The sequence below is a fragment of the Ciconia boyciana genome, chromosome 7 (assembly GCF_034638445.1).
Source record: "Ciconia boyciana chromosome 7, ASM3463844v1, whole genome shotgun sequence".
Lineage (NCBI taxonomy): Eukaryota > Metazoa > Chordata > Aves > Ciconiiformes > Ciconiidae > Ciconia > Ciconia boyciana.
In genome coordinates, this window is record NC_132940.1 from 11836915 (window position 1) to 11864905 (window position 27991).

Consider the following 27991-nt stretch of genomic DNA (forward strand, 5'->3'; position numbering starts at 1 on the left):
TTAATAAAACAGGGAGGATATTAAAATGCTAATACTCATTAATACTGCTTTATGGTGTTTAACATTAAACATAGAAAATGAAAATGAATGACAGCCGGTAAATGGAACTGACAGTTGTGTTCAGGGTGTCTGAAGCTAGTGAGAACTAGCTGCAGGAAATAAAAGCTGTGGATGCTCCCATTCCTGCTGTGGGTCAAGCCAAACAGTACCTCCTGGACTTTTGCAAGGTCACCTAAACTTAGACTTAAATAGATGCTTCTATTATTATAAAATATTTGGTGACATTTTTTCTTTACCAGCATTGGTCAGACCCATTATTTTCTATGTCATATGAAAGACAGAGCCTCCAGCAATACGTATGTCTAAGAGCAGAAATCACAGCCCATTGAAGCATAATTGTGAAATACTTTTTTTTTTTTAAGTTTAGGTGGTCAACATTTGTTTTTTTTCCCCAAAACTTTTCTTGTGTTTTAATTGGCTTCATTGTTCTTCATTTCTGACTAAAGTTTCAATAAGCTTCCCTTCATCCCAGAGGCAGCTGCATTTCAGCAACAAGTAAAAGTTGGCCCTCTGTGGGCTGTAATGTATGTAATGTAACATAACGTAATACAATATAATATAATATAATATACATAGATACAAACTTAATTCTGCCATATCACAGACTGTTCTAATTTCATTTGTGGTTAAAACTCACTGAAAACTTCTGCGTAGCTGTGTTTAAATATGAAACTTAAAGATCTACAGTATTTTCACCTAAAGTTCTTCACAAGTGAAATTTTTTAATTTAGCACGAACTTCATCTGTGCCCTTGCTGTCATGCAAAAATTCCAGGAACACTGGGAAGACGTCATAATGCACAGGGTCTGAGGATAAAGGGATTCTAAAGGCATGGTACTGATTTCTCTCTGATGGTGATAGTACTTGGTAAAGTTACCGTTGTTTGACGAAGTATCCATTTTTGTACCTTAACGTTTTAGGTTTTAAATAAAATTAACCTTGAATATCCTAGGTTTTGTAATGCCTAGGTCTGTGTCTACAGTCTGCAGAGCTGACTGCAAATGACTGATGTGTGCTCTGAGCTATTAGGTACATTTAATATAGACTTTTCCAGGGGGTTCCTTTGGTTTTAAAAATTTTATCTTCTCTTGAATTCCCAGCTGTTTCTTGCACATGCACCATGAATTTCAACTGCCCTGTTGTCTTCATCTCCCCCACGTATGCACTATCTCTTGCCAACATCCCCCTTTGTTGTGACCTGCTGTGTGAAGGGAGGATTCCATCACAGATATAATTCTAATTTTTATATGCTTAAAATGTGATCAGAATCGACCCCTTTCAAAATTGCTGCCATCTCCCATTGTTCTCACGGGACTGAAGCCACATAAGGTGCTCCAGGGATTAGTCCCCCCTTTCCTTAAAGCAGCAATTCAATGGCACTCTCAATCTTTGGCTGTTTAATTGAAAACCTGCTACTTTCTGTTGAGGTGAAAACAGACAGATATCACTTCAAAAATCAAATTTTGGGGAATGAAAGATCACAAAAAAGGCTCATCACTTGAGCTGGAATTTATGAAAGCGTGTTTATTTTGGCAAATGTTTCTCAAAAGCAGGTTCATTTTTATCCTCTCTACCATCTGGATTTTCCTATGAGGTGTCAGAGCATGGTTACTCCAATTTGGCTTAGAACTGGATTTCTGCCAAAATTTTGTGTCCCCTCCTCTCCTTCTGCCCCCCTTCCCACTTTCTTTCTCCTGGTCATAGTAGATTTTTCCTTATGTTGATCTCAGTGGGTATTTCATTCTTACTTCTTGGTGCTAAAGAAAATAACAAGCTTAGAAACCAGGGTGATGCCAAGTTTTAAAACCTGAAGAGAATAAAAAAAGACTGCTTTCTTCAGCATATACAGTCTTACACTTATTTCTTCTTAATATAGGCACGTGTGGTTCAGGATTTGATTGTAAGAATTTTTAACACACTAGACCAGAAACCTTTTTGGTTTGTTTTCTCCTGAATCTAGGTTACAGGCTAGTTGGTTCTTCCAAACTCCTGCTAATTTTTTTCTCTCTTGATGAAGGGTCTTCAGTCCTATCCCTCCTTTGATTTAAATTCCTTTCCTAGTCCCAGCCAGATGTTTGGTTTCCCCCGCTGTTGACAGTTAGATAATATTCTCATGCTATCACTTCGTATATCCACATTTGCAAGATCTGTCACAAAAAATTCCCAAATTTTTGTCACTGAATGCCTTACTGTGTATTTTTTAATACTTTCCAAAGACAAATTCCTTTAATGTTGCATATAAATTCTGCTTAAACAGTAAGCAAAGGCAAACCTTCCTGTTTTTCCTTTTCCAGTAGGAAGGGTGTGTTTCTGAGCCACATCTTATGGATGACCCGGAGATTTACTCCACCTTTGCCAAAGGAATGTGGCTAGCACTTCAGAGAATTGCAGGAAAGCTTGAGGAGTTTGGCCAAGAAAGAGTAAACCATCGAAAACCAGGCAAAACTTTGTTTTTCCCCCTTTCCACTGCTTTCATTTCCTACCTTGTTGTGTTGTCCTCTGCATCAGACTATTTAAGACTGCCAAATACTTGGATATTTTATAGGTAATATATCTTATAAATGCCATGGCCAGCCTCTGAGGGAAACACAGGATTGTCGGTTTTGGATGGAGTATAAAACCCAAGCAGGAAATCATTGCTGAATGGCACAGCTGTGGGCAAACGTTGTAAGCTAGTAAACTGCCCATCTGCACAGCCACACGTGTGTCGGAGCGCAGGGCCAGGACAGCCGTGGCAGAGTGCCCCTGTAAGTGGTTAGCAGGGACAGATTTGGTGATTAAAGAATGAAATGTTTTGCTTCATTAGTTCCTGAAATACAGCTATCTGAAGGTGATTATAATCTTATTTTCAAGAAGGAGGAGAGACTGAAGACTAAAGCTTTTCCTTGTCTGTAATAAAAAATAAAAGCAGAATTTCAGGATGGGATGGGTTAGATCCTCCCACTGCAGGATGGAGCGTGTGACACAACCTACAGTTGAGGACTGAAGGAAAAGTTTGTCAAGAAAAAGGAAAACACTGTATTTGTTCATAGGGTGATCACATCTGAATCTGCCCATCAAAGTTAGAGACAGGGAAGACTGTTTTGGTCCTTTTTCTGTTTCACTGTCATTGACCTGAACAGGAGCCTGGGCGGGTTATGAGCTGTATGTTTCTTAAAGTTTGAACGTAAGAAAGTTCTTAAAGTTTAAACTGTTTAAGATCCCCGTTTGCTAGAGATTTTGCCAACCAAAATCCCTTTCAGGAGACTCATTCTGGTACTTTCCTTTTTTAATTTGACCTACAGTTAGTTCCTAGTTTTGCTGTCTTCCATTCTAAATAACTCCTCTTTCTTTGTGGGTTATCATTTGTTGAGTTCCTCTAGCCAAGCTCTCTGTGTTAGTTCTCCCAGTCCTTCCTCTGAAGTTTAGCACTTCCTCTTACACATGCCAAGTTTGAGTTCATTTTCTGCATGATTTTCCCAAGCACTATTTTAAATAATCCACAATTCAGTAACTAAATGCAGATTGTTAAAATAATGAAACAACAACAATAAAGCTCTTTTAACACTGCATCTCAGGCACTCCAACTTTAGAAACGATTGATTTGGGTTTTTTTTTCCAAATACTTTATTGAAAATAAAATTATCTTCTAATAGTCAAAATTAAATTACCAGGGTTATAATCCCATTGTACAGTAGATATTTGTCTGTTGGGGAGGTTTTTTTCTTGATTCATTGTAATGTATAAATCAATGCAAGAGGAAAGACAATCTAGTATCAGGGTCCTTGTTTAAGGCATAGGTGACCTGGGGGCAAGTCCCTGCTTTATCACAAACCCCTTATGTGATTTCTCTGCCTCCTACTATTGGGGTGTCAAAATTAATATAATAAAAGTTGAAATCTGTACACAGGGAAGATGGTATTTCCAGCTGAAGCCTTTGGAAACTTTCTGTTGACTGATGTATTTTGGATTGGGGCACCTAAAGAGCGTGAAACTCTTGGGACCTAAACTTGTTAAAACGTATTGATTTCTCTTGGTTAAAGAACTGAGTCTTTAAAATGTTCTTGATGTTTCATGTGAGCAGGAGGACATCATTAATGTCTGTGTCAAATATTTTAATTTAAGGATCAGGTATTTCAGATACCCTTGAGCATTTCCATTTTTTTTGTCACAAAGAAAAGGAGCTTCTTTGGTTTTTCCTCTATAGGCACTTTATTCTCTCTTTTCCTGTCAACTGATGCCATTTTTTAAGCCACATAAAGTGGATTTCAGTTGTTGTCATTAGGATGTTGGTACTGTTCTACATTCTGCCTGCACACAAGCACGAATTGCGGGGTGGTGCCATATTAAATTATAGGCTTCTCTGTTAAAACATAGGGGAAATAGTTCTAAAGATGAAGCTTTTTCCTTATTTTCAATCTTCCTTATATTGTAATGCATTAAGGAAGCACGTGACTAGTGGACATTTTCTTAGTGTCAGATATCTCAGAGTATCTGGCATTTTGATTTGTTCTCATGAAAAATGTTCAAAATGTCTCATAATGTTATGCAAAGAAAATGAAGACATGTAACTTTTAGGATTCATGGACTTCATGTGTGCTTCTCCTTCCCCAGGACAATCACATCTCTCCGGAGTGAACTGATTCCACATCTGGTTAGGAAACAGTTCTCTTCTCCTACATCATTGCAGCAAGGACTAGACAACAAAGAAGAGGACCAAAAGAAAAAAGAACAAGCATCCCTAGGTCAGTACAAGTATCAAAGATTTGATGAAGGTTTTAAAGCTCATATGCTGCAGCTGAATTATTGGGCAGAGTACAGAATTAGCCTGAAACACTAGTTTGGGGATTTTTTTTTCCTTTTATACTTCATGATAGCAAAGATTATAGTAGATTTCTTTTTCAAACACTACTGTGCATTATATAAATATTTTTGTCCTCCCTTATTTTGGTGTAAATCAAGAGCAAATCAGCTAGGTGCTCTATATTTTTTCTTCTGGAATACAGTACAGGTAAATGCACTTTTGAAAATGTCATTTTAGGAGGGAGTTCCTAAAATTGCGTAGGGCAACAGACTAAGCCTTAACCTCCCTGCACTGGGAACTGGACAGGATCTCAGATCTTGGAATTTATTTTTAGCATTTCTGCTGTCTTCTTGTGTGACCTTGGGCATAACATTGCATCTGTCCTGATCCCTTGGTTCCCACCTGCAGAATAAAAATAAGCACTTACTCACTACATGTGATAAAATCTGTTAATGATTGCTAAGTATCTAGCCATTCAGATGATGTGAGGCAAAGATTTCCCTTCACCAACAGTATTTTAATAGTATTCCTCTTCAGAAAATATTTCATTAAATCCTGTCTAACTTAATGCATGTGTGTGTTCTCCAGACATTTATAGCTTCATAAAGGAAGATAATAGCTTGCTGAAACCTGCTCCAGATAACTCTTGTTGGAATGATCATAGAGGAGATATGAATGAATCTCTCCATGAAGGAAAAGTGCGCTGCTACGTCCATATAATGAAAGAGGGACTGTGCTACCGAGTGAATACTCTTGGGTTGTATATTGAAGCTAACCGACAGGTGAGAAGAATACAGAACTGCCACGTGGGAATACAGCAATAGTTTATGGGACATTTTAGCCTCCAGGAGTGGCTCCCAGCGATACAGCTGAGGAGTGTGTGGGAACTGAACCAGTGCCATGTTATCTAGGCACATCACCCTACTGGTTGCTGGGTGGGGACATGAGGCCAGGAAACAGTTCTGTCACTAATTTACTCCATAGCTTTGATTTAGCTAAGAAAACCCCCATCCCACACACTCTTCTGTTTTTTGGGGGTGGCAAGACCTGCAGCCAAAGAGCCAGGAAGTGTGGAAAATGAGGCTGGAAGTAGCTTTGATAGATCATCTAATCAATGTCCTCAATGCAAGGTCAGTTCTGACTGGACTCGTCCTAACAGATGTTTATCTAAGTGATAATGACAAAGGTTATTAAAGATTTGCAGGAAGACTTAAACTACCCGTACATTCAAATTGCCTAATGCTTTCCATTATGAAAGAATTATTTTATTAACAGGTTTCACTACAGTGGCACTCCAGGTAAACAGAGGTGAAATGTCGATCTGTTGTAGCTTTCACTTTCACAGTACTGAGAATTCATAAAATAAAAGATCACAGGGGAGGATTAGAGAAATACTGTACTAGCTAATGAGCTGATTAAAAGCTTTTAATATGTTGGGGGGGGGAGGTTTTTTGGTTTTTTTACTACACTGGCTGATGCAATGTACAAGTTCTCACTTCACTCTGATAGTGATGAACTTCATTGCTATCAGGAGTGGACAGTTTCCTCTAGTTTTGAAAGACCGATAGGGAGTGCAGTAGGGAAAGACTCAAGATTTCTGGAAGTGGGGCTGGGAGAGTGATAAAGTTGTATTGGGAATCCTGGAAGTGGTCACTGCCTTGCCTTTGCTCTCAGACTGAGTTGATTTCTTTTTAATAAAATGAATGGATGAATTTATGCAAATTAGAATTGCAGCATGGCAGAGTGAGTGCACACACTGGAGCTCTTTCTCCTTAGTGCCTGTAGAGGAGCATAGAAATAAAGTTATTTGTTTTGCAGTTAGAGACATGAGGAAGAGAGGAGGGAGGCAGCACTGCTTTCAGAAAGGGAAAACTTTCCCCAAGAATATCAGAAACAAGTGTGCCCAAAGGGTTAAGGGAGAACACCGCTTGCTAGGGGAAGTGTGCGTGTACATTTGGCAGCAGCCACTTCAGTAAAAAGTTATTGAGTTGAGCCAGTCAGACTCCATGTGGGTTTTTTTGTGTTTTGGTTTTTTTTTTTTTAACCTAAATATTCTACATTTTGGTCAGTTCAGGAAATGTGTTTGCTCCTGGGTGGTACATAGAATTAGTGTTTTGAAATCACACTGGGGCCTTCAATGTTGGAAAGGATTTTCTTTGAATTTTTAACTTTTCCAGAATGGTAAAATTTCTAAGGAAACTATGTGGAGGTAAAACATAAAATGGAGTTTAATGAGGGGTTGTGAGAAAGGAGTTCCTTTTTTCAGTGCCACTGCATTTTGTTTCTCTTGCTAATCCTCATAAAAGATACACATGTAATTTTATCAGCTTTTTTTTACCTGTTTTGTTGGTCTCTGAGGAAGACTTTTGGTGTCTTATTTGCTCTTATCTTGGTCGTCACAGACCAGATTCTGATTCCCTGGCTGCAAAGCCAGGACCTGTAACTTTGCTGTCCAAGAGGACAGACTCACAGAGCAGTAGCAGTCCAGTCCAGTAGCCGTGGGAAGGAATGGCATCCTAACCCATTGCCCTTCTGGTGAGGAAACACTTTACTCACATCATTTCACTTCCAGCTGGGTTTCTGGATGCTTGCAGCCTGTGTGTGGGCAGGTGGGTTCAGGAGGGAGTTATCTTCAATAGCAGGAAATAGTTTCTTTGTAAGATGAATTAAATCCAAACACATCTTAAACCTTCCCTTGACCCAGGCACTCCCTCTGACTCCTGCCCCCTATCTAACCTTCCTTTTCAGAGCAAAATGCTTGAGCTGGTAGCTTTCTTGGGTCACCCCTCAGGCTGCACTATCATTGACTGATTCTAATAAGGGCTTTGCTCTGACCAGTAAAACCCTTTATTTATTTCACCACACCACCTTTCCACTGAGGAGGGCAAGAGCCTTTCCTTGTTTCTTTCCCTTCCCACAGAGCAACACTGGATAGTAGGAATCTTTCCAACCTATGCTGTAGGTATGCTTTGGTGTGTGTTCCTCTCTTGGATCTATCTGTTGTGGCTGCCCAGCTATGTGTCAGGTGAGGACGACACCCCTTCAACAAGCCAGCATCATCCAGGTGGATTGGCCTAGTTTGTGGTGTTTTGGTAAGCCGGTGGTTTTCTGTAGTGTCTGCACCTTGGACTGAAGGATCTAACCTACTCTTGTTTTTTTAAAAAACAAAGAAAACACAAGCCTAGTGGGAAGGACCATCTTCAAGATGTTAAGAGCTACAGATGTGGAAATGTCTACTGGGGACAACAGGCAGCCTGAAATGATAGCTCAGAGGTGTGAGCTCATCTGAGCTCATCTCACTCACCTGAATGAAGCATCAACTGTGAAAATTCTTATCATATGAAAACCAGCACTATTTATCCATCCTTGCATGCTGGAAGGGAAATGGGCTGGTCATATTATGAATAACCAAACAATTTCCTGCAAGTATCATCTCATTTGAGATCTTGAGATATTTTTTTCTGATCTGATCCCAACTTCTTCAGATCTGTGGGATCTGCTTCTCGAGGTTCACTCCCTAGCCATCAGCCCTTCTTATCCCAGCTTTCTAAGGAAGTTGTTTTACACAACCGTACTATGTGGCAGCTCCTTTATAGCAGCTTTGGAAATTGCTGGCAACTCTCAGCCACATGTAAGAGAGCAATAGAGATCTCAAAAATGAACTTTCCTGAGAGTTTTGTAAAAATAGGTGCCTGGGTAGAGAAAAGAGAGAGTGCTGCTTCCTCCCCTCAGGCAAACCCAGTTACACCATCACTCTGCTGAGACTCCAGTTGACCTCCCAGATGGACAGTCGGTGCATACATCCTGGCTGGCCAACAGCATGTGTGGAGCTCCACACCAGCCCCGGCACATGCTGCCTCACACTTAGGCATATGATTTGCCATGACACAGACCTCTTAGCGCTCATGTATCACTTTGCTGCCTTCTGTGTCTCCCGTTTCTTTTACTGCCATCTCTGTCCTACCAAGATGCTTCATACATTGCATCACCTCTGCAAGTAACTCTGTACAGCACTGTGTCTGTGCATTGCTGTGAGACTCCCACCTCCCCTGAAATCCCCATCCGTGCTGTCATCGCCTCTTCTGTGGTGTGTGACCTTGGCCCCAGCCTGACGCCAGGAGATGCAGAATGCCTCAGGCTGCTCTTTCACCCAGAAAAGGAGGAATGATGGAGTGATATCCCATCCTCCTACAACACTGGCTCCCCTTTCTTTTCAGGAGCCAGTTCAGAATTGCTCTCCATGGATTTGTTTTTGGCTACCTCATGGGCTGTGTCTCTCTCTATTACCATCAGTGCTTTGTCTGCTTATCTAACACCTGTCTTCTCTCTGTTAAGAGCCTTTTCTTCTGCAGCTTTCTACCATCTGGAATAGCCACTTGATCAACTTTAGTTTCTTTCTCCTTAAACATCTGAAATACTTTTTTGTTACCTGTACCTCAGCATGCTACCTTATTGAGTGGGCTGAACATAGTCATTTTTTAATGCCAGTTTACTGGTTTATATTTGATATTACTTGCTTCCCTCTCTTGCATTACTGAATGCTGTAAAACACGTTGAGCTGCATTTGAAATGGCAAATACTGGACATTGTAGTAATGTACAGGTTGTCACTGTGTTCAGCTGGAGGCAGCCTGCTTGCTGCTGCTGATCCACTGCTTCTCCACAAGTGGGAAGCTGAGTTGAGAGGAGACATGAAGTGCACTGCAGTGGAAGTCTACCTGTCTCCTTTACAAAAGGGGAAGATGATAAATCACACATATCTGGTTGCAGATTTAAAATGCAGGAACCTACGTTTTCCTTTAAGTTAAAATGTTTATGGTAGATGCACTAGTGCAATCAAAACTAAAGCCATCTTTGAGCTGTTTATGTAACACGCGGGTACAACACTGTCATGTTAACTTGTGATGTGGGTTTTTCCATCCAGGTTCCCAAGCTATTGCTTAATCTGGGTCTGGAAGAGCCACTGGTTCATGGGTCTGCACAGATCATTGACAGAGGCATGGTAAGTGTTCCCTTTCCCTGTCTCTGCTCTTTACCGTGTGCACGCCCTTTGCTTCAAGAACTGCTTCCTAAAATTCAGTCCCACTGTTGGAAGTGAAGCTGAGTTCTGAAGTGTGGAATTACAATGTAGGTGATACAGCCCAGTCTCCTCATAGGCTCACCCATGGGTTCCTGCCTTTCAGTCTCTGTCTTTAAAAATGTTTGGTAAAAATTCTCTCTTACTCCTAGGTCAGACACTGCAGTGTCTTGTTCCCTAGTGGCAGTTCATGGTAGTTGAGCAGTTTGCCTCCCAAAGGACACCAAACTCAGGAGTCAGTGTTTTAGCTCTACTTGTTGCTAAAGCATTTTTGTTGAATACCAGCTTCAAGCCTCCTTTTCACAGGTCTCACTGGGCAAACCTTAGTGAAATCAGTGAGCAGGACTATTCTTACCGTGCTTACCTTACTGTGTGAGGCCTACAGAGCTGGACCAGCTAATGGAGTTTTGCCAGGCTAATGGACCTTGGGAACACTGTCCAACTGTCTGCCTCTGGGATGGGCCCCAAATTTCTAGGTCTTTCCTCTGCCAAGGATCCCTAAGGGTACAGCAGGGTACACTTTGTTGATGAGTGCTTGAGACGTGCTGTTTGGAAGAGGTGTATGGAGAACACACATTGGAGAGCTCCAGGTACTTTTGCCAGTTTCTGTTCTTTTCTTCCCTAGGTTGGATCGGACAGCATCATTGGATCATCCACACAAGTGGGGGAGAAGACATCCATTAAACACTCCATCATTGGCAGCATGTGTACCATAAAAGACAAAGTTAAGATAACAAACTGCATCATCATGAATTCTGTTACAATTGAGGAAGGGTATGTCACGTCTTTGTATCTCGGTCCCCTAAATTTGCTGTTTCTTTTTCTAGATAGATTCTGAGTCTGTAATTTTTGTCCTGTAACCAATCCTCAACGGGAACCGCGGGGTGTGTTTCTAAAGACCAAGTCAGAAATAAGTGTCTATAAACAGGCACAAGTGAAATAAACTAACAAGAGGGCTGCAGTCTTGGAACATAAATTTCTTCTTTTAAGAAGAGATTATATCATCTTCAGAATGTGTAAGTAAGTTAAGTGGATGTATGAGTCTGTATGAGCTTGTGTGTCATCCTTCCAAGCTTTATTTTAGTGGCTGGGTCCATGAGTATACCTAAAACATTTGAGGCAGGAAACTTATTTTGAAGTGGTACACTTACCAACTAGACATGTTCTTATCACCTTTGAACATTACAGCTTCACCTAAAATGTCATTTTCTTTGGCCCTTTTTTGTCATCTTGCAGCTTTACCATTGCATATGCTGAGTAATAGAATAAATGAATAAACTTCTTAAAGAGAAAGTCTGCCAGCTAGTAGAGGTTTCCCATGCATTGAAGACACTAACTAAGTAGGTAGCCTTGAGCTATTCATTTCCAAATGTGGGAAAAGTGGCCTATCTGTAATTGTTGATGTCTGCATGCCCCCATCTTTCCATACATGCTGGCTTCCTGTGGATGTCAGTGGAAAGGAAACTGCTGATTGAGTCTGTGCAGGCCTGTATAAATTCCCTGCTCCTTCATGGCTTGAGGTTTGCTTAGGGCCTCAGGAAAAAGGCCAAACTCTTAAAAAATGCCAAGTTGGCTCTGAAAGTTGCATATCTGAAAAACAAAAAACCCCAAAGGATGTGGGGTCTATGGAGGATACTACTGTTACATAACTAAATTACAGGTAAGTATGGTACCTTACTGCCAAATGTTTGTCTTTAATAGAAATCCACAGTAATTTCAAGCACATCATAAATCAGAATTCTGTTGAGTATAGAAAATAGCTGGTTTCCAGTTCAATCGCAAATGGATCCAGTATGGCTATATCACAAGCACTGCTGTCATAAGAAGTACTAGAACCTCTCTCGTTTGATCATGAGACCCTCTGTCATTTTGATTAATGAATTGATGCCACAGTCAAAATGGTATGGTTTTGCATATGAGGTGAGCAGCTCTACCATTAAATCACAGAGGTAGCTAAGTGTATAAATAGTGCTATATTTATGAAGAGTCCCAAATCAACTTGTGTTTGTCTGCACTGGTATATAGTAATATTCTCTTCTAAATCCTAAATTGAGCTCAGAGCCATTATCTTAGGCATTCCACAAAATTCCATAAGCATCATAAAGATGGTGATATATTATTTTTTTAAGAGGGAAAAACTAACTTTTGGGGTAACATTTTTGTGAATTTCTGGAAAATGGTGTCATCCCTGGTCACTCTCAGTGGAAACAATGTAGTCACCATTGAGTGAAAAACCTTATAGTCCCAGGGGTTTACCCCCTTAGCTGCTCTATGATTACTGCACACTGATGCACTGGAGTCAAATTTATAATTATTCCTCTCCAGACAGAATTAAGATTGTAGACCGTGGAGCTTTATTTCAAAGCATATTATAATTCATATTGTGTAGATCTGCACAGATACTGAGCTGATAAAATATTTCTTATTGCATCATGGTAAGTCTTAATATTAGAGGGATATGAAGTTATGCATACACAGGTAGCGAGATACGGAAATATTCTAGCTGCTGAGTTTTGTTGAAAGAAGTCTTGCTTGTAACTTAGTGAAGAATTTCTATGTATTTTGACCCTCTTTCATGACTTTCGTTAAATCTGATAGATTTTTGTTAAAATGCTAATGATTCTTACACATGTTGATGGATCCATTTGCAACAGGTGGATAAATTATGTGTGGTTTTGTTTTAAACTGCCTGCAATGGACGACAACGCTTTACAAACATCTTTTCTCCCAAGTGTCTCTAAAATAACTCAGGCTTTATCTAATCACCGACTTCAGAAAACATCTTGGACTTTAATTGGAAAGTCAGTATATGTTGGCTGATATGGGTCAAAATGAGCATAATAAAGTGCCTTAACAGATCTAATTCATTTTTTGTTGCATAGCAAATGTCCAACAAGTAAGCCGATTTTAACACCATCTAAGGTATTGTTTATTAGAAGCTTCTGGAATTGCACTGAGAAGTGGGTAAAAACTGTGTCATTTAAAGAATATACATTTTAATGCTGACAGGAGCAGCTCCACCAAACTAATGGACTACTATATTAATGCCCTAGTTAAATGTGAGTGGTAACAGAAGGCTAGTCCCAGCAATGTTCAATGCAGTCATACCAACTGAAGCAGTAGGCTGAGAAGACCGCAGTAGGGCACATATTATGGAAAAGACAAAGCTGTTTAGATAACCCAGAGAAGAAAGAAAGATCGGATAAATCATTTCTGAAAGTCGGGAGACTGGGAACAACCAAATGCAAAAATTGCTCCGCATTCTAAGTTCATTTTTCAAGAGCTATGATTATACATGGCACTGCCTTGGTAATTCCCTTGCCACTTACGTCACCTCTAGCTTCTCTGTGTTGAATCTTACCTTTTTTTTTTCCTTTTTTTTTTTTCCTTTCCTGCAAAAGTGATCAGCAGCTTCAGTTCCCTATGTCAATATAGGGAAAAAAAAAAAAAAAAACCCAAACCACCAGCAAAAAAAACCCAGATTAAAAAGTTTTATCTCTTGATGGTTTTCCTGTAATGTGATTTGAGGATCCCATGCCATAGTCCCTGCGGCTTCCAGATCCACAAATTACATCTCCAAACCAGAAAAAGGTTTTGAATAGCCTCACCACATTTGATACCAGCTTTTGAAATGGATAAATAGATTCTTTCTGGGCAGATGGAAACACCACAAGGTGCTTAGAACAAAACTAGGTTCCTATTGTTAGGCTGTGGTTGGCTCAATATTGGAGAAACAGAGGTTATGACCTAGATGATGATGACCTTCCCAACTGAATGGATTAAGGAACTGGGGTTAGCTTGGACAGTGCCATTGCATACTGTTTGCAAATTATGATCCATTCTCCAGCGATGGCTGGCTGGTGTGTTCGATACTCTGGAGGACCAGTAGCAGGGTTTTTTGTTTTCCCTGGTGTGTAGGGCTTCTGTTATGTTATATATGTCTCCTGTGAAGTGATTTGAGTAGATATGAATCCCCCCTTAGAAGAGATTACAGGGGATTAGAGAAGTTAGTAACACAGACAAAATAATTGGTAGTCTTTTCTTAATGTGTTTCCCACTGTGCAGCTAATTCTTCCATCAATGAGACAATAAAATAGTGAAGATTACATATGTGCTGAATGATGGACATACTTGACCAAGCTGGGAGGGATGTAATTTATACAACAGCGCAAGTGCTGAGAGATGCTGACTGCCCAGGTGACAGGCTGCAGCGGGGAAACGGTTGTTTCCCTCTGGACGGCTCCCCAGAGCTCAGTGACAAATGACTGCACTGAGTTACATAGATGGAGAAAATCTGCTAATCGAGCTGAAATTATAGGTCACTTGAAAACGTTGTATATCTGAATGCTCCTGCAGTAGCTGTACATGTCCTCAGTCTCTACAGTACCTTGCGGCTGCCCCTGCTGTTTGTTCTGTTTGCATTAGAGGTGGTGCAGTAGGGTCCTACTGCAGGGTCCTACAACAGGGTCCCTGGATTCCTATGTCTTTGGTGTCCCCTTATTATAGCTCGCTTGCAAAGGAGCAGTCTGTAACACTGGCAGACTGACTGAAGCTGGTTATGTAGGGAGATTGTGCCACTTGCAAATGAAAAGTGATGTGTCTGATACGTTAACTCCACTCTGATATCTTCATAGAACAGCAATTACCGCTGTTGAGGCTTGCAGACAATCTCACAACTAATTATGCTGACCTGAGCGTGATAACTGTGTTTCATTTGGTATACTCAGGCACACTTAGCTTCCTTGAAATGAGACCTAGATATGGATGGATGAATTCAGCTTCAGGTTCCTGTTTTGGCTTTTGTTTTGGCAGTTGGTGCTTGGGGTTTTTTTCAAACATTGGCTTTATTTTTTTTTTACTTAGTTTGTTAGCTTCTGGCAGCAGGAATTGTCTAATTGCTCTGGTCATACAGGACCTTGTGCCGAGGTGCTCTGAGCATTACAAATAATATTAACAGGAAAAGCATGTTGAATGCTTTATTCCATCCCTGCAGATAAAGATTTTGAAATCTCTTATTTGTTAGTAAAACTATCTCAGTGTATATACTTACTGAAAGGAGTTTGGCCATTTTGTCACGTGCGCAGTATATTCTTCTTCCTTGGTCGTGGAAGATGAACATTTCCCTGGGAAAGATTCAAGAGATGGGACTGTAGTAGGGGAAAAAAACCTGATCTTCGGACTGCTTAGAGGTTAGTTGAGGAGGCAAGCATGAAAAGCTCGGATAAATATCGAGTCCACAGTAAGCCATGCTTTGAAATGGTCTTGTTGACATGCTGGTAGTCAGTACCATAGGGGCTCTGTGGCAGATTTAGTCTCTGAAATGAAGTATTTTGCTGAGGTTTTTTTTCAGTGAAATACAGAAAAGCAGTATGCTTCAAATGATGTTTTTATGGAAATCATAAATAGGCTGCTGTGATTATCAGAGGGGGTGACAGCAAGTTGCAAACGGCTCAAGATTTGCATCAAGATTTCACCTCCACAGCTAGGAAGTACCAGATCTTCACAGAGTAACCAAGGAAGCTCAACCTGTCTCACCTATAATTTTATCAGAAAAACTGCTCATTGGGGTTGATCATTTTTGGACAATGGAAAAGACAAATGAAATGTCTGGTTACCTGCCTGGCACAGGCCAGAGAATTTTAGGCAGTACCTGCTGAGTTGAAGTCAGCAGCTGCTGACTTTAAAAGATGGCAATCTTCTTTGAAAATCATGAACAATTTGAGGTCTGTCGACCATGTTGAAAGGCTGTTCCAATGTTCACTTTAGTCTCCCTAACTGTTTCCATTTTTAATGTATAGACACACACCTCCAATCCTGAGTGTTTTACAGTCTGCGGTCAAAGATGCTTCGTGTGGCACAGGGGCTTGCCAGCACAGGTGTAATTTGTGGGATGTAGAATTGCAAGCTCTGAAGGGCAGGTACTGCCTTCCTTTGGTATTTGCATTGCTGACATTTAACAGTTCTCCTGGGTGTAACTCTGCAAGGTTCCCCCTTCGATTGTACAACGGTGTCTTTATCCTGGTGTCCGTCATGTGGATATACTTTGACGTGATGTCTCAAAAGATTCCTCACTGTTAAACTCCTCAAGCTGTACCCCAAACTGTGAATAGCAGTGGGAGAAAGAGAGGATTCCTTCCAGAAAGGAGTTTGCAGCAGACAGTTGCCAGATAGCCTGATGCAGCGGGCAGTCTCAGTTCAGGAACTGTAAGACTGGGATGGCAGATGGGACTTAGTTTATCGTGTGCGTGTGCAGGGGCAGGAACTATTGAATAGTAACCTTGTCTCCTTGTGTTTGTAAAGCTTATAGCATGTTGTTGGAACTATATAAAAAACATACTACCCAAAGAGAACTGGTGAAATTCCCCATATGACACAAAGCTAAGGTTACCTTTTGGAAAGGGAAGGGTTTATAAAGACGAGCAGATATGCTTCAGGTCAGGCTGCACATGATGATAGCAAACTGCAGAGTGTTGCAGCATCAGGGAACTTGGAATGCAAGGGAGGTGATGCCGAGCACTGTGGATTATGAAAACTGCAGGGAGGTGACGTGAATATTGAGGACAGAGGGAAAGTTAGACGAATCCCACAGGGAGATGTGGTAAACCTTGGGGAGTTCTGAATGCCTGGACAGAAAGAATAGGCTGGATTAAAAATTTGTATAAAGGACTAAAGTACCCAGATTTGTGGAGGAAGGACTGGCACCGAAAATGTAATGTCAGCCAAAACTAGCATCTTCCTTGTTCAGTCATATGAAGACAGTAAGTTATGTGTTGGATTTTTTTAAAGGTGTTCTGGCTACCTGTGTGAAAGTAGATGGCACAGATACTGTAATGTTACTCAGTGAGGGGACTGGAGAGAGACCACATGTGACCGGTTAAAGGCTACTCTGGTTTACCACATGTCTCCAATTTATTGCTACTTTCTATGAGAAAATGTACAAAGGAAGAAAACAACAAGCAAGCCAAGCTGGATTGACTACTAACTGCAGATTGATTGTGAAGTTTATTGGTTGTTTCCTCAATAGTGCCAAATCAGCACCTGATGTAGAAACAGTCAGCGGTTTGAAGAAAGTTCTAATTAAAACCAGGATGGAACTGAGCGTTTATAGGGGTTCAGTGCATAAGTAGTCTTTTTCCCCTTGGATAATGGCAGTACAAAGGAATAATCCTATTGCCAAGGCAACATTTGTTGAAATTGTAAAATATATTTTCAGCACACTCCCTCATGAGAAGGAATGAGGAGATGAAGTTGTTTCCAGCACCATAGCTTGCAAAGCTGGAAATAAAGATTTGCTTATGCTGGGATTCCCAAACATTTTATATCTTGAACTGTTTTTTAAGATGGCTGTTGTCTTCTGGACACTTCGTCTCACACCACCAATTGCCCCCCTGCCCTATGCTAGCCCTAGAAAGAAGAATGAGTTTAGAATAGGTATCACAGAAAGCACATAAAAAATGAGAACTTGATTCAGAAAAAGCACATGGTCAGCTTAAATATATGGATAAAGTATATATATGGATAAAGTATATCATGGATATGGATAAACATGAATGTATGAAGAAAGCTATGTATAGTCCTTGCCTGTAAAAAGGGCTCTTATTTCTCTTGATGATGTAGCAATTATGTTCTGTCCTTTCTGTCACACCTTTTGGTTTTAAACTGTAAACCTTTTTGGTCAGGAACCATAATTTTCATTCTACTATTCAATTCAATGCACATGCAGTATAAGATACTGAATAGAGTCAACCTCTGGCCGGTAGAGTTTGCTTTCAGGAAGATGAATTGAAGAAGAGAGGGCAAACTAGGAAACCAGTGAGCAGGAAGCAGTTGAGCTACTTGCAGGGCTAGTTTTCAGTTACTTTCAACTGAAGTCAAATTCTACTGTACCTAATGTATTTAGGATATTTCTTATATAGGACCTGTTACCTTGTGAATGTCTGAACCATTATTACTAGCAGCTCCTCAAAAAAAAAGTTTTCTTCTGGCTAGCTTCCTGGTACATCAATCTGTCTTAAATAAATCACCTGTTCTTTAATCTCAGATGCAGATGTTTCCCTGATAGCGCAGGGAGCTCTTCCCAATTTTCCAAACATCTTGTACATCAAATGTTGAACTTAAAGCACAGATCAGCTCTGAGAAGTGGCATTTTAAAGCATCACCTCTCATTCTGCTGATCTGCTTCTTCAGGTGGCCAGGGTTATGTCTGACTTCAGAGCTATAAATAAACTTCTGCCTCCTGCTAGCCACATGGGTCTAATCGAAGAGGGGTATGGAGATTTTCACAAGCAACTGATTGCTGTTGGGTTTTCATGGGAATCTGGGTGTGAGTGCCTGCAGTGCTCTTGAAAATCTTCCCCAACCTGGGTATGGAAAAGGAAGAAGTTACCACACTGTGCCAGAATCGTGCCCATAAGTTCCTTAGGGGACCGTGGGGTTGAACAAGTTCAGCTTAGCTCTAAGAAGCCAGGCTCAGTTTGTAAGAGTGACATGTAGAAAATTCTTTTCCTTGTCAACCTAGCCCATATGATATGGAAGTCAATTTAACCGATAATGTCCTATGGAGGGCTACAGGTCTCAACCCAGAATTGCCCTTGGAAAACCCCAGAGAAAGTGTTTTTCTACTGTGTGTGCCAGTTACCCCACTCAGTCTGACTGTGCCAGCTAGTGAGCATGTAAAGCAAACCCAGAGATGGGAGCAAACGTACAATTTTTCTGCTTTGTTACCTTCACATAGACATCTATAGCTTTTCCTGGGCATAAGCTGAGTGTCTGTAAAATCGTGCAGGACATGGCCCTCCCACTCTGCAAAAGATAATCCAGAGAGAGGTCAGTTTTCCTGCCTGTGGGATTTTCTGGTGTAAAACTCCTTGCAGCGTACGTTTGCTGAAGTGTGCAAAACCAGGCTTGCAGCTACATAAAAGGCCACCAATTTGTTTGTTCCAAGATCAGCTGGATTTAACTGAGTTTCAGAGGGGAGGCACAACCTTCCAGGCGACCTCCCCCGGCAGCCTAAGTTTCACTTAATAAAACACATTAAGGTAGGTTTGAGGCAATCCTTTAAGGTCAGTTGAACTTTCACTGGAAAATACGAGTGCTGGCAAGTATATGCAATATGTAATGCAAAATGTTTAGGGTGTGGGGAAGAAGTGTAGAGGAGCCATACCACAGTGATGAGCTTGGCTAGAAAAGAGACATGAAACAAGTTCCTTAGCGAAAACACCCTCAGAGACGGGTGAAGAATTTAGGGGGGTTGGTAGAATGTTTTTGTTACCCCCAAGGGGAAAACAGGAGATCAAAGCCCAAATTCACTTAAGAATGCTTGCTTTGAAATCTATCTATAAATTATAGCACGTACTGCTGGCATCTATTGTAGTCTTTGGTATTTACTTGCGTGTATAACGTGAGATTCACAGTGCCCCTGCGTTCTCTTGTTAGTGTGTAAAAGCATGTTGCTGTAAAAATGTGTTAGTGTGTAAAGCGTGTTGGTGAAGGCAACATTTCGAATTCTCAAGTTTCCCAGTAGTGTTTTTGCCTCTTCCCTGTTTTCCCATGGTCTTTGTGCTTCATCCCAGTGATCGTGTGTCCCAGCCACTGACTCACTGGCTAACAGGGGATTCCTTGAGGGGTTGCTGGTAGGTTTGAGAGCTCTACCTGCCTCCTTGCCACCTCTCAGCATTATTAAGGTGCCTGCTGTGGCTGTTATCTTCTTGGTCAGGGCAGAATGGGATGTTGCTCCCAGGGGAATCCACAGCTGTTACCCCTCAGTCAGCAAAGTAGCTGCCGAGGCATGTCACCCTTTGCTTTTAACTCCTGAATCAGTCTCTCCGTTTCATAGCTCATCTGGAGGAGCAAGAGACCTGACTTCTTGGCATGGTGGAGCGTTACCAACAGGCTGTCCTAAGCTTTGTGCTCCAGGCTCTTTCTTCCTCGTGAGTGTATAGTTTTAAGCGTTGCATTTTAGACACCTCATTTGCTTTGCTGCCCAACAGAGATTATGTCAGGTTTTTGGCACAATTGGATTAAACTAGCAGACCTGGATAACTTCCATTGGCATTTCAGGAGATTTGCTGTAAGGCAAACCTGTGACATTCATACCTTCCTAAGCTTGCACAACTAGGGTGAGAGCTGCAGTTGAGGTCTTGACCTCAGTTACTTAAGCCCCTTTCTCCCAGGAACGTTCATCACTTTAATCACAAAGTCCTAAATAATCAGTGGGTAGCCTGTAATTAGGGGGTTGTGTCTTGGACTCCTGCAGCCTGCTCCTGGTGTGCTGAGCGCTGCGTATTTTGATTTCCCGTTCCCCCAAAGGATGTTTGATCTCAGATTTACACTTTAGAAAATTAAGAAGGGTACGACACCTCAATCCCCTGGCAATCTTCCTGCTTTCAGTGGTAGGTGCCTTGCTTTTCCTAAGTATTGCAGTGCTGCAGCAATTGACACACTTGATTTAAGAGTTTGATTTATAGACTGATACTCAGGCTGAAAGTCAGCAGTTCCAGGGCTGCGTAAATCAGCCTGTCTCTGGGACTAATACTTCCTTATTTATAATTTCGACAGGAGATGGAATTCTTTCTCGATTCTTTACATTTCTTTCAGATGTAATCGACCACCCTGTCCTTTGGTTTAAAGCTATGTGACTTTGCCACAAATAGAGGGAGGGGAAAGTAAGCCGAGTCCAGGAATTGCTGTGCTATAAAAGCTCCATATTGTATGCTCTTGGACTTTGCTTTCTCCCAGCTTCCTTCAAGCCCACACAAGAGATGGACTTGAGGTTTTTTGGCTTTGTTCCCCTCCCCCCTCCCTCCATACATACGCTGACCTTTTAGAAAAATAAATAAAAGATAAAGAAGGACCTGGAATGTTGCAGAATGTGTGTACATTTTGCTCTCTGTTGTTTTCTGCTGGGATTAGTTGTTTACAATGGGGGAGAGAGGGAGGGCAGAGGAAGGGAGGTCTGTGGCCTTAACTGAAATTAGTGGCATTTCAGAGTGATCTTGTTAGGTGGTCTGCAGTTTAAAGACCTAAATCCTTGTAATCCCCCCATGCCTCCTTGGCCACTACTCCTTTTGCTCTTGTTCTCTCACTTTCAAAAAAAACCACCCCAAAGTCAGCCTCTCTGTCTCTGAGATACAGGCGCATAACATACACGCATGCACGCGTGCACGGACACAGACGTACACGCACACTCTCTCTCATATGCTTCCATTCGCACGTTGTACCTGTATAACAAATTAATGTCTTAGCTACATCTGTTCCCACTACAGGACTGGGCTTGTAAAATGCTCTCTCTAGAATGCAGACGCACACTGAATATTTTTATTTATTTTCTGAAAAACACCCAGCTGCCAGACTTTCCGTTTGTGATTACACTTAAAACAAATTCAAATCGAAATTTCAGCCATAAATCAAATGCCCCAAATTAGTTCCTCTTGTGGGTTTGAACATGCTCTTTGGATTTTAAGGTCAGAAGATATCCGTTTTCACCGTGCTGAAAAGTTTAAAAATATACTACATTTTCGGGGAAAAAAAAAAATATGGTTTGCATTATAAAGCAGTACATCAAATGTGCGCGTATGCACACACACAATGGTGTCGATGAAGCTGGATGCTGTCGGAGCACCTTTGAGGACTAATAGCACCTAATTGTTAAGCAAGGCAGGAACCGCGGTGGCTGTTTAGCCAAGGAGAATACAGCAGAGTTCCCCGAGATGTGATATTTACCCTGTAAGAGAATAAAAGTTTATTCCTTACTCTTCAACTTAAAAAAATAGTAAAAATTAAATAAACACACAAAATACTTCTCTTGGCAGGCTTTATAACATACTTTTTTTTTTTAAAAAGGCATTTACAAGTGGTTTCAAAATGGCTGTGTTACATCTGTCAGCGGGTGAAGGGAACACCCACAAATTGTGTTTTTATCTCTTGAAGTTTTGTTCCACTTGAGCAATAAAAGCCGGATTCGCTGCTGGTTTGTGTGATTGGGGTAATCTGAGCATTGAGTATGGTTTTAAAACTTCTGCAGTTGGTTGGGCTTATAAGTTTTAAGAAACTCCTGGGGTGGCGGAGTTCTTGGGGTTTGTTTTACCCTGGCACCAGGGAAGGGTTGGTTTGCGAGCACCTGGCACAGACAAGTTCATCTTGGTTCCCTGGCCTGTCCCTCCCAACAAATGGTTTGGCAGGAACCCCCCTTATCTTTGATGTTAATGTCATCAGCAGTTTCTTGGTTACAATGCTATTCTTTCTCCAGGAGTTGAAAAACTATCCCCAAGTAGGCTCTGAACACACATCCAGTATTCTCCAGCCTGAACTCCAGACCAACAGCTTAAATCCCCTCTCTGTTGGGGAATATCCTCCTCTGTGAGGTTAATGCCGAGAGGTGTAGTGTACTCACAGCTGCTCTCATGCTCAGAAGAAGTGATAGATGGTGGGAACCTAAAAGTTTGCAGGGGAAAGCTCTCATCTGACTGGCTTGAAGCGATGAAGGAGGAGGTATTTTGGAGTATGCATTTTGGATAGGAGCCATTTCAGTGGGAAATGAGCAACCTCTCCCATCGCCTTCACTAGTCCTGTTGAAAGCCAAGTCAGGATGGCAGCGGTGGGCAGTCCTCCCTTCACCAATTCATTCCCTAGCCCGGCTGCAAATGCAGAGTTTCTCTCGATCTCAGCGGCTGCTGTTGCAGAAGACGATGGCCTGAGCCGCTGCACAGGCACACAAAGCTATTGGAAAGGAAGCAGATCGTGACAGTGTGAGAGCAAAGGCAGGCGGGGGTCTGCTGTGTATCTTTGCCGCTTTTTATCTTATTAACATGTTAGTAAAAACCTTGCCAAGGCAACCTGAGCTGGTTACTTGTAGCATAATTGCTCATATTGCCTCCTTATAGGTCAGAGGAGGGGGAGTTTAAATGAGTTAAAAGAGTAATTGTTCAGAGGGGACAGTCTGTTCAAGGGGGGTCATAACTGCTAACCACTGCGGCTGAGGTTCGGTTTTATTGCTTCTACTCCTGCAGAATTAGTGCTGGTTTTGTGGGGCAGATGGTTTCTGCTCTGACTCACACAAGCAACAGAATTGTAATATGTTTAATGGCAAATTCCATATACTAGATAATAGTGATGCATAAGCAGGAAAATACTAGGAATTAATTTTAGGATCGGCAGTCTGGAGTGAGGATTGATGTTTCTCTTTTCTCCTGAGGACCACAGCTAGCTAGCTAGCTCTCCATTCAATACAGTATTGAGGCTCAGGGCTTTGACCTGATACCAAAACCCCTCTATGCTGTTAGTTCAGACTCCAGGGTAACAATTCTGTCCACAAACCAGCCTCATGGTGTGGTGCAGCTGTGTTTCACTAATGCAATGAGTAGTGGTGATGCCTGTGACCATGGTGGGGAATGGCTGCAGGTCATTAAACTGTGGAACTCACCATGCAGAAAGTCACTGAAGCCCAAAATGTCAGATAGAGATCAGCTGTTCGATTGAGGATAGCAAGAATATCCACAATTGTTGTAATTTATATTAGCAGACATACTGGGAAGAAGATATGAAATGCCATGGTTCACAGTAGGATTAATACGGGGGAGCAGATTATATCTCGCTTATACCTTCCTCCCAATCAGCTTGTTTTGATGTGTTAGACTTAGTATTTTAGACGCTTCTTAGCTGGCTGCCTTCAGATTTTCTGTTCTTCAATGACTTCTACCTATCTTTGCACATATGAAAATAAGGAAACAAATCATTTGCATTGTAGCTATTTTTTTCTCTGTAGCTTTGAAAGAAATTACATTTAATACCATTTAACACTACTCATGATGCTGAGTGAACAGCATTTCAGGACACATCATGGATACTAGCAAAGATTCACAACTTCCATTTTGCTGCATGGAGGGGCTCAGACCAGTGCAGTAACTCACTCAGCGTCTCTCAGCAGAGGAGTTACGAAACCAGCACTTGGACTCTGAACTCCTTTCCTGTCTGGACAATCAGATCAGCAGATTTGAAAGCTGGTTATCACAGATTCAGATACATTTTTGAAGAAGGTGACTTTTGGTAAAGTTCCATCCTATGTAGCATTTCAGACTTTGTGGTGTCAAAGGCTACGTGAGTGTGAAGATGTCCAAGGCAGGTACAGCAGATCCAGTGTGGGTTTCATTGGTTTAGTACTGCAGGGTAATCATGTTTGGGTGCTTGAATGTAACATGAACAAAGCCAACCAGCTGAGGTATTGGTCTGCCCCTTCTCGCCACCCTTTCTTAGTGCCCAACAAGCTGAAACATATGAAACTTCTCAGCAAAATTCACAGGGAAGGACTGGGCTGCTGCTCCTCTTTTTAACTGGGGAGCTGAGCAGAGAAACCACCCCCGCAGTTACCCAGACTCTGTGGAAAATATGAGACCTGATCTAGGTCCCAAGTCCCAGGCCACTGTCCTGTCTATGAAATCCTCTGGCAGTATTTATTCTGTTAAGGAAATGTAGAGGAAAGCTGTTCTAACAGGAGGTAAAACTGGAAACCCTTTTTTGCAAACCCATTCTGAGAGCTGGCATTTCAGTTTTTTCAGCAACTGGGTGTGAGGATCAAGAGAATAATAGTGGAGTTTTTGAGAAAAGAGCAGAACTGAACCTACGTACAGGATCATGTCACAGGCTCAGTAGATACTGCAGTGGATACCTTTGGTTTGTACCTATCATTTTAAATTATTTTCTCGCTTTACTTTGTGTTTATGTTGTAGGTGCTGTCTTCAGGGCAGTGTTATTTGTCATAACGCCGTGATAGAGAAGGGTGCAGACATCAAAGACTGTTTGATTGGAAGTGATCAGAGGCTGGAAACCAAAGGTAAGTAGAGGAGCTGTATTTACAGTGCATTTGTAATAATTTCAGAATTTCTTCCTCAAGATTTTATTCCTGCTTCTTCATGAAGTGCCAGTAAACAGTGGCACGTCTACAGTGTGGTGTCCTATAATATTAGGATTTGTTTTTCATGGAAAGTACAGCTTCTTGGCATAAGAATAGCTCAGGGACTTGCTCCTCTGAAGTTGGCAGAAAAGCTCTGTTGTTGTTGTTATAAAGAACAAGATTGGGTGCTGAGACAGTCTTTTCCCAGAGACCACAATTAGATCAGCCTGAAGTTGTCCTCAGCAGAAGGAGCCGTTATTTTGACTAGTAATCTTTGTCAGTGTCAGGGGCAATGCAGTCAAATTACTGATCACACAGACATCCTTCTCTTTGTACATGCTACCAACCCACGGTTCCAGCATGCTCGCATTCACCTTGCTCCAAGCAAAAGCTCGAGGTGGAATATCATACTAGGAGCTGCTGTGCTCAGTACTAAATACAAGGGCAGCTACATTCAGATCTGCTTTACTGCTGTGAAATGCTATTTTGGGGCTTCAGAGAGGTCACAACTACGTGGCCCTCATTTGGGCAAAGTTAAGCCATCCAGCGGAAGCGTGCATGGCGAGGGCTCGGTGGTAACCGCCTGAGTGGAACTGTTGATTTCCTGCCCTAAGAGATAATGGGCAGGAAATGGCTGTCTCAGTGACTGCATCCCAAGCAGAGGGCTTTTTAATGAATATTTATAGTTGGGGTTTGGCAGATCCCTGCTCTAGGGTGTGGACTGAGGACAAAAGTGAGTTCCTTTGCAGGCTCCATGTGAAGTTATTTAGTCAGATCAGGATTTGTTTGCTCGCTTTGTCTGTATGGGTGGATTCCCAATTGTAAGTGTCCTGACACAGAGCAGGGTTTGCGCTTAACGTAGTATAGCATAACCTATTGTCAGCTATGCATATGACAAATTTTCCTTTAAATTGAAACTAAAAGTAAGAAAGACTCTTGAAAACAAAGTATTGATCTTGCAGTTGCAAGTCTCGGATACTGTAGGAAACACCCAGTGAGTGTTCTGTGCACTGTGGTTTTGGTCCCCGTATACCAGAATCTGTGCCTACTCATGGCTTTGCCTGTCACATCAGTCTGAATCAGTGGCCCTTGTGGGTTTCATTGCCCCCCTATCACTGAAGATCTGCACTATTCATGATGCTCCATCTGTGTCCTCCCCTGAGCATAGAATCACAGAATCATTTAGGTTGGAAAAGACCTTTAAGATCATTGAGTCCAACCATAAGCCTAATACTGCCAAGTCCACCATAAAACCACGTTCCCAAGTGCCACATCTACGCATCTGCATGAATCATTAGGAGAGCTGAATCAGAGTGTGTTTTGTTGTTAACCTGCAGTGTGAACTATGAGGAGACGGGGTGTAGATTTAGCTAATATTTTAGGAAATAGGAATATGTTTGATTTCTTTAGTAGATTATATCGAACAGAAGTATCGCCCTTTGGCCTCGGTCATGTCTGCTTCAGTAGTCTTTTCCAGGGTGCAGATCCTAGTCTGGTTGATTTTAGTATGGAAACCATTCTTTCTTCCTGATTGTCCTTGTCATCCTTGTCTGAATACTTTTCGGGGTCTATAGGTGTATTTGCAGGGATAGTAACGGAGCTGTAACCCGTGGTTCATTTGCCTGTTCCTGTAGAGTCTACTGCTCACCTCTCCAAAGCTTAAACCCACTTTGTAATGAGTCTGTGGGCCCTCTAGTTAAACTGTTCAGAAACGTATGATTGACATTAGCAAAGACACATTCAGGTAGATTATGAATACACCATTATGCTGAGCAAGAAAAAATAATAAAGCCTCAGTTCATTTCCCTGCCTCAGTTTCCTAACCATTCTGGAATTTCTTTGGGCTGGGGGTCAGGTTCTCCTCGGTGGTCTGGGATCTGTCTGCGAAGTTCATGACTTATTTCCTGAACTGTGGAGTCTTTCCAGCCCAGCATGTCTCTTCTGACCTTGGCTGGTCCCATAGTAAACTGGGCCCTCTCTTTTTCGCTGTGAAAGCATGCCATGACTTCCTTTCTCCTGCCCAAGACTTCCTGTATCTTGTGCCAAGCTTTTGGTGTGGCCCTGTAAGTCTGTTTCCATATTCCCCCTTTCATCATGACTTTGGCTGTGTTGTTCTGTTTGGTAACTTTTCCTTCTTCAAACTTGAGCCTCCATGGACAGGTTAGAAAAAAACTAGTTCTCTTGGGCTGGAGCCACCTTTTGTTGCAAGCTGATCACACTTCAGCAGACGTAAGCGGTAGCAGCTGGCTGTTGACCCTAGTCTGGGAGTTACATGCTAGAAATCTCCTCAGCAAAGCTGCATACACCTTCCCAGAAACATTAAAAAAATAAAAATACAGCAGTCCCTTATTCCAAAGCATCAGCCAGGATTCATCAAAGGTAGAAATATCCCTGAATCATCCTACACAGCCCCAAGCAAATCCCACAGTTGACTTTGCTGCAGAACTGGCTGTGTGCTCCCTGCTCTGCCGTATGAGTCCTGGCCACACTGCCCAGGCGGCTCAGGGTACAAGAGCTCTTTGAGCCAGTGGTGCACTGACCTCCTTTCATAAAATGAACTCCAGTCCGATGCAAGGAGGATGGCAGGAGAACAGCTACCACAAATGATAGGCAAACGTAACTCAAACCAGCTCTCATCCTTTTCCTTCTGCGGAAGAATATGGGCATATTTAGGGTGGTCCAAATGGTACAGCTGGGAGTAATGGGATTGAATTAAACACAATTTAGGTTGGCTATCTGGAACGTTTTCCTAACGATGTGGTCTGGTAGGCTGTGCGATAATCTCCCTGGGGACATGGTGGGAGACCTCATCACTTAATAATGGGCTTGGCAAAGCTCTGGACACCTAAATAGAGGGAACACTGCAACACTGCTTACTAGGGTAGATCAGATGCAGCCTATTACTTTCAACTTGAAAAGAAGGTTAGAGACACGGGGGGGGGGCAAGTAACTGTCAGCGATGACGTCCCAGTCCTGCGTTGACTTCAGCCCTATCTCAGCAATGGCCAGAGATGGTACTTTTAAGTGTCTCTTAAAGTCAAGGTATGGAGTTTTATTAAACTTCTGGATTTGCAAGCCATGCCTCCTGAGAGCCATACTATTCTCTTCCTACTGCTTTTATTACCATGCTTAGGAAGCATCCACTTTCCTTCCTCTTTGATACTTTAATTTAAGGAATTTGCTAG

The 27991-nt window shown here is 41.8% G+C and overlaps 1 protein-coding gene across 1 annotated transcript in view; it reads left to right on the top strand.

The window, feature by feature from the left end:
- EIF2B3 (eukaryotic translation initiation factor 2B subunit gamma) overlaps positions 1-27991 on the top strand; it is a 103382-nt gene that overhangs the window by 66780 nt on the left and 8611 nt on the right. Inside the window, exons 7-11 of the mRNA XM_072866903.1 lie at positions 4654-4784; positions 5432-5625; positions 9767-9844; positions 10545-10693; positions 24643-24746. Coding sequence (XP_072723004.1) covers positions 4654-4784; positions 5432-5625; positions 9767-9844; positions 10545-10693; positions 24643-24746 — 656 coding nt within the window. The remainder of the gene's footprint in view (positions 1-4653; positions 4785-5431; positions 5626-9766; positions 9845-10544; positions 10694-24642; positions 24747-27991) is intronic.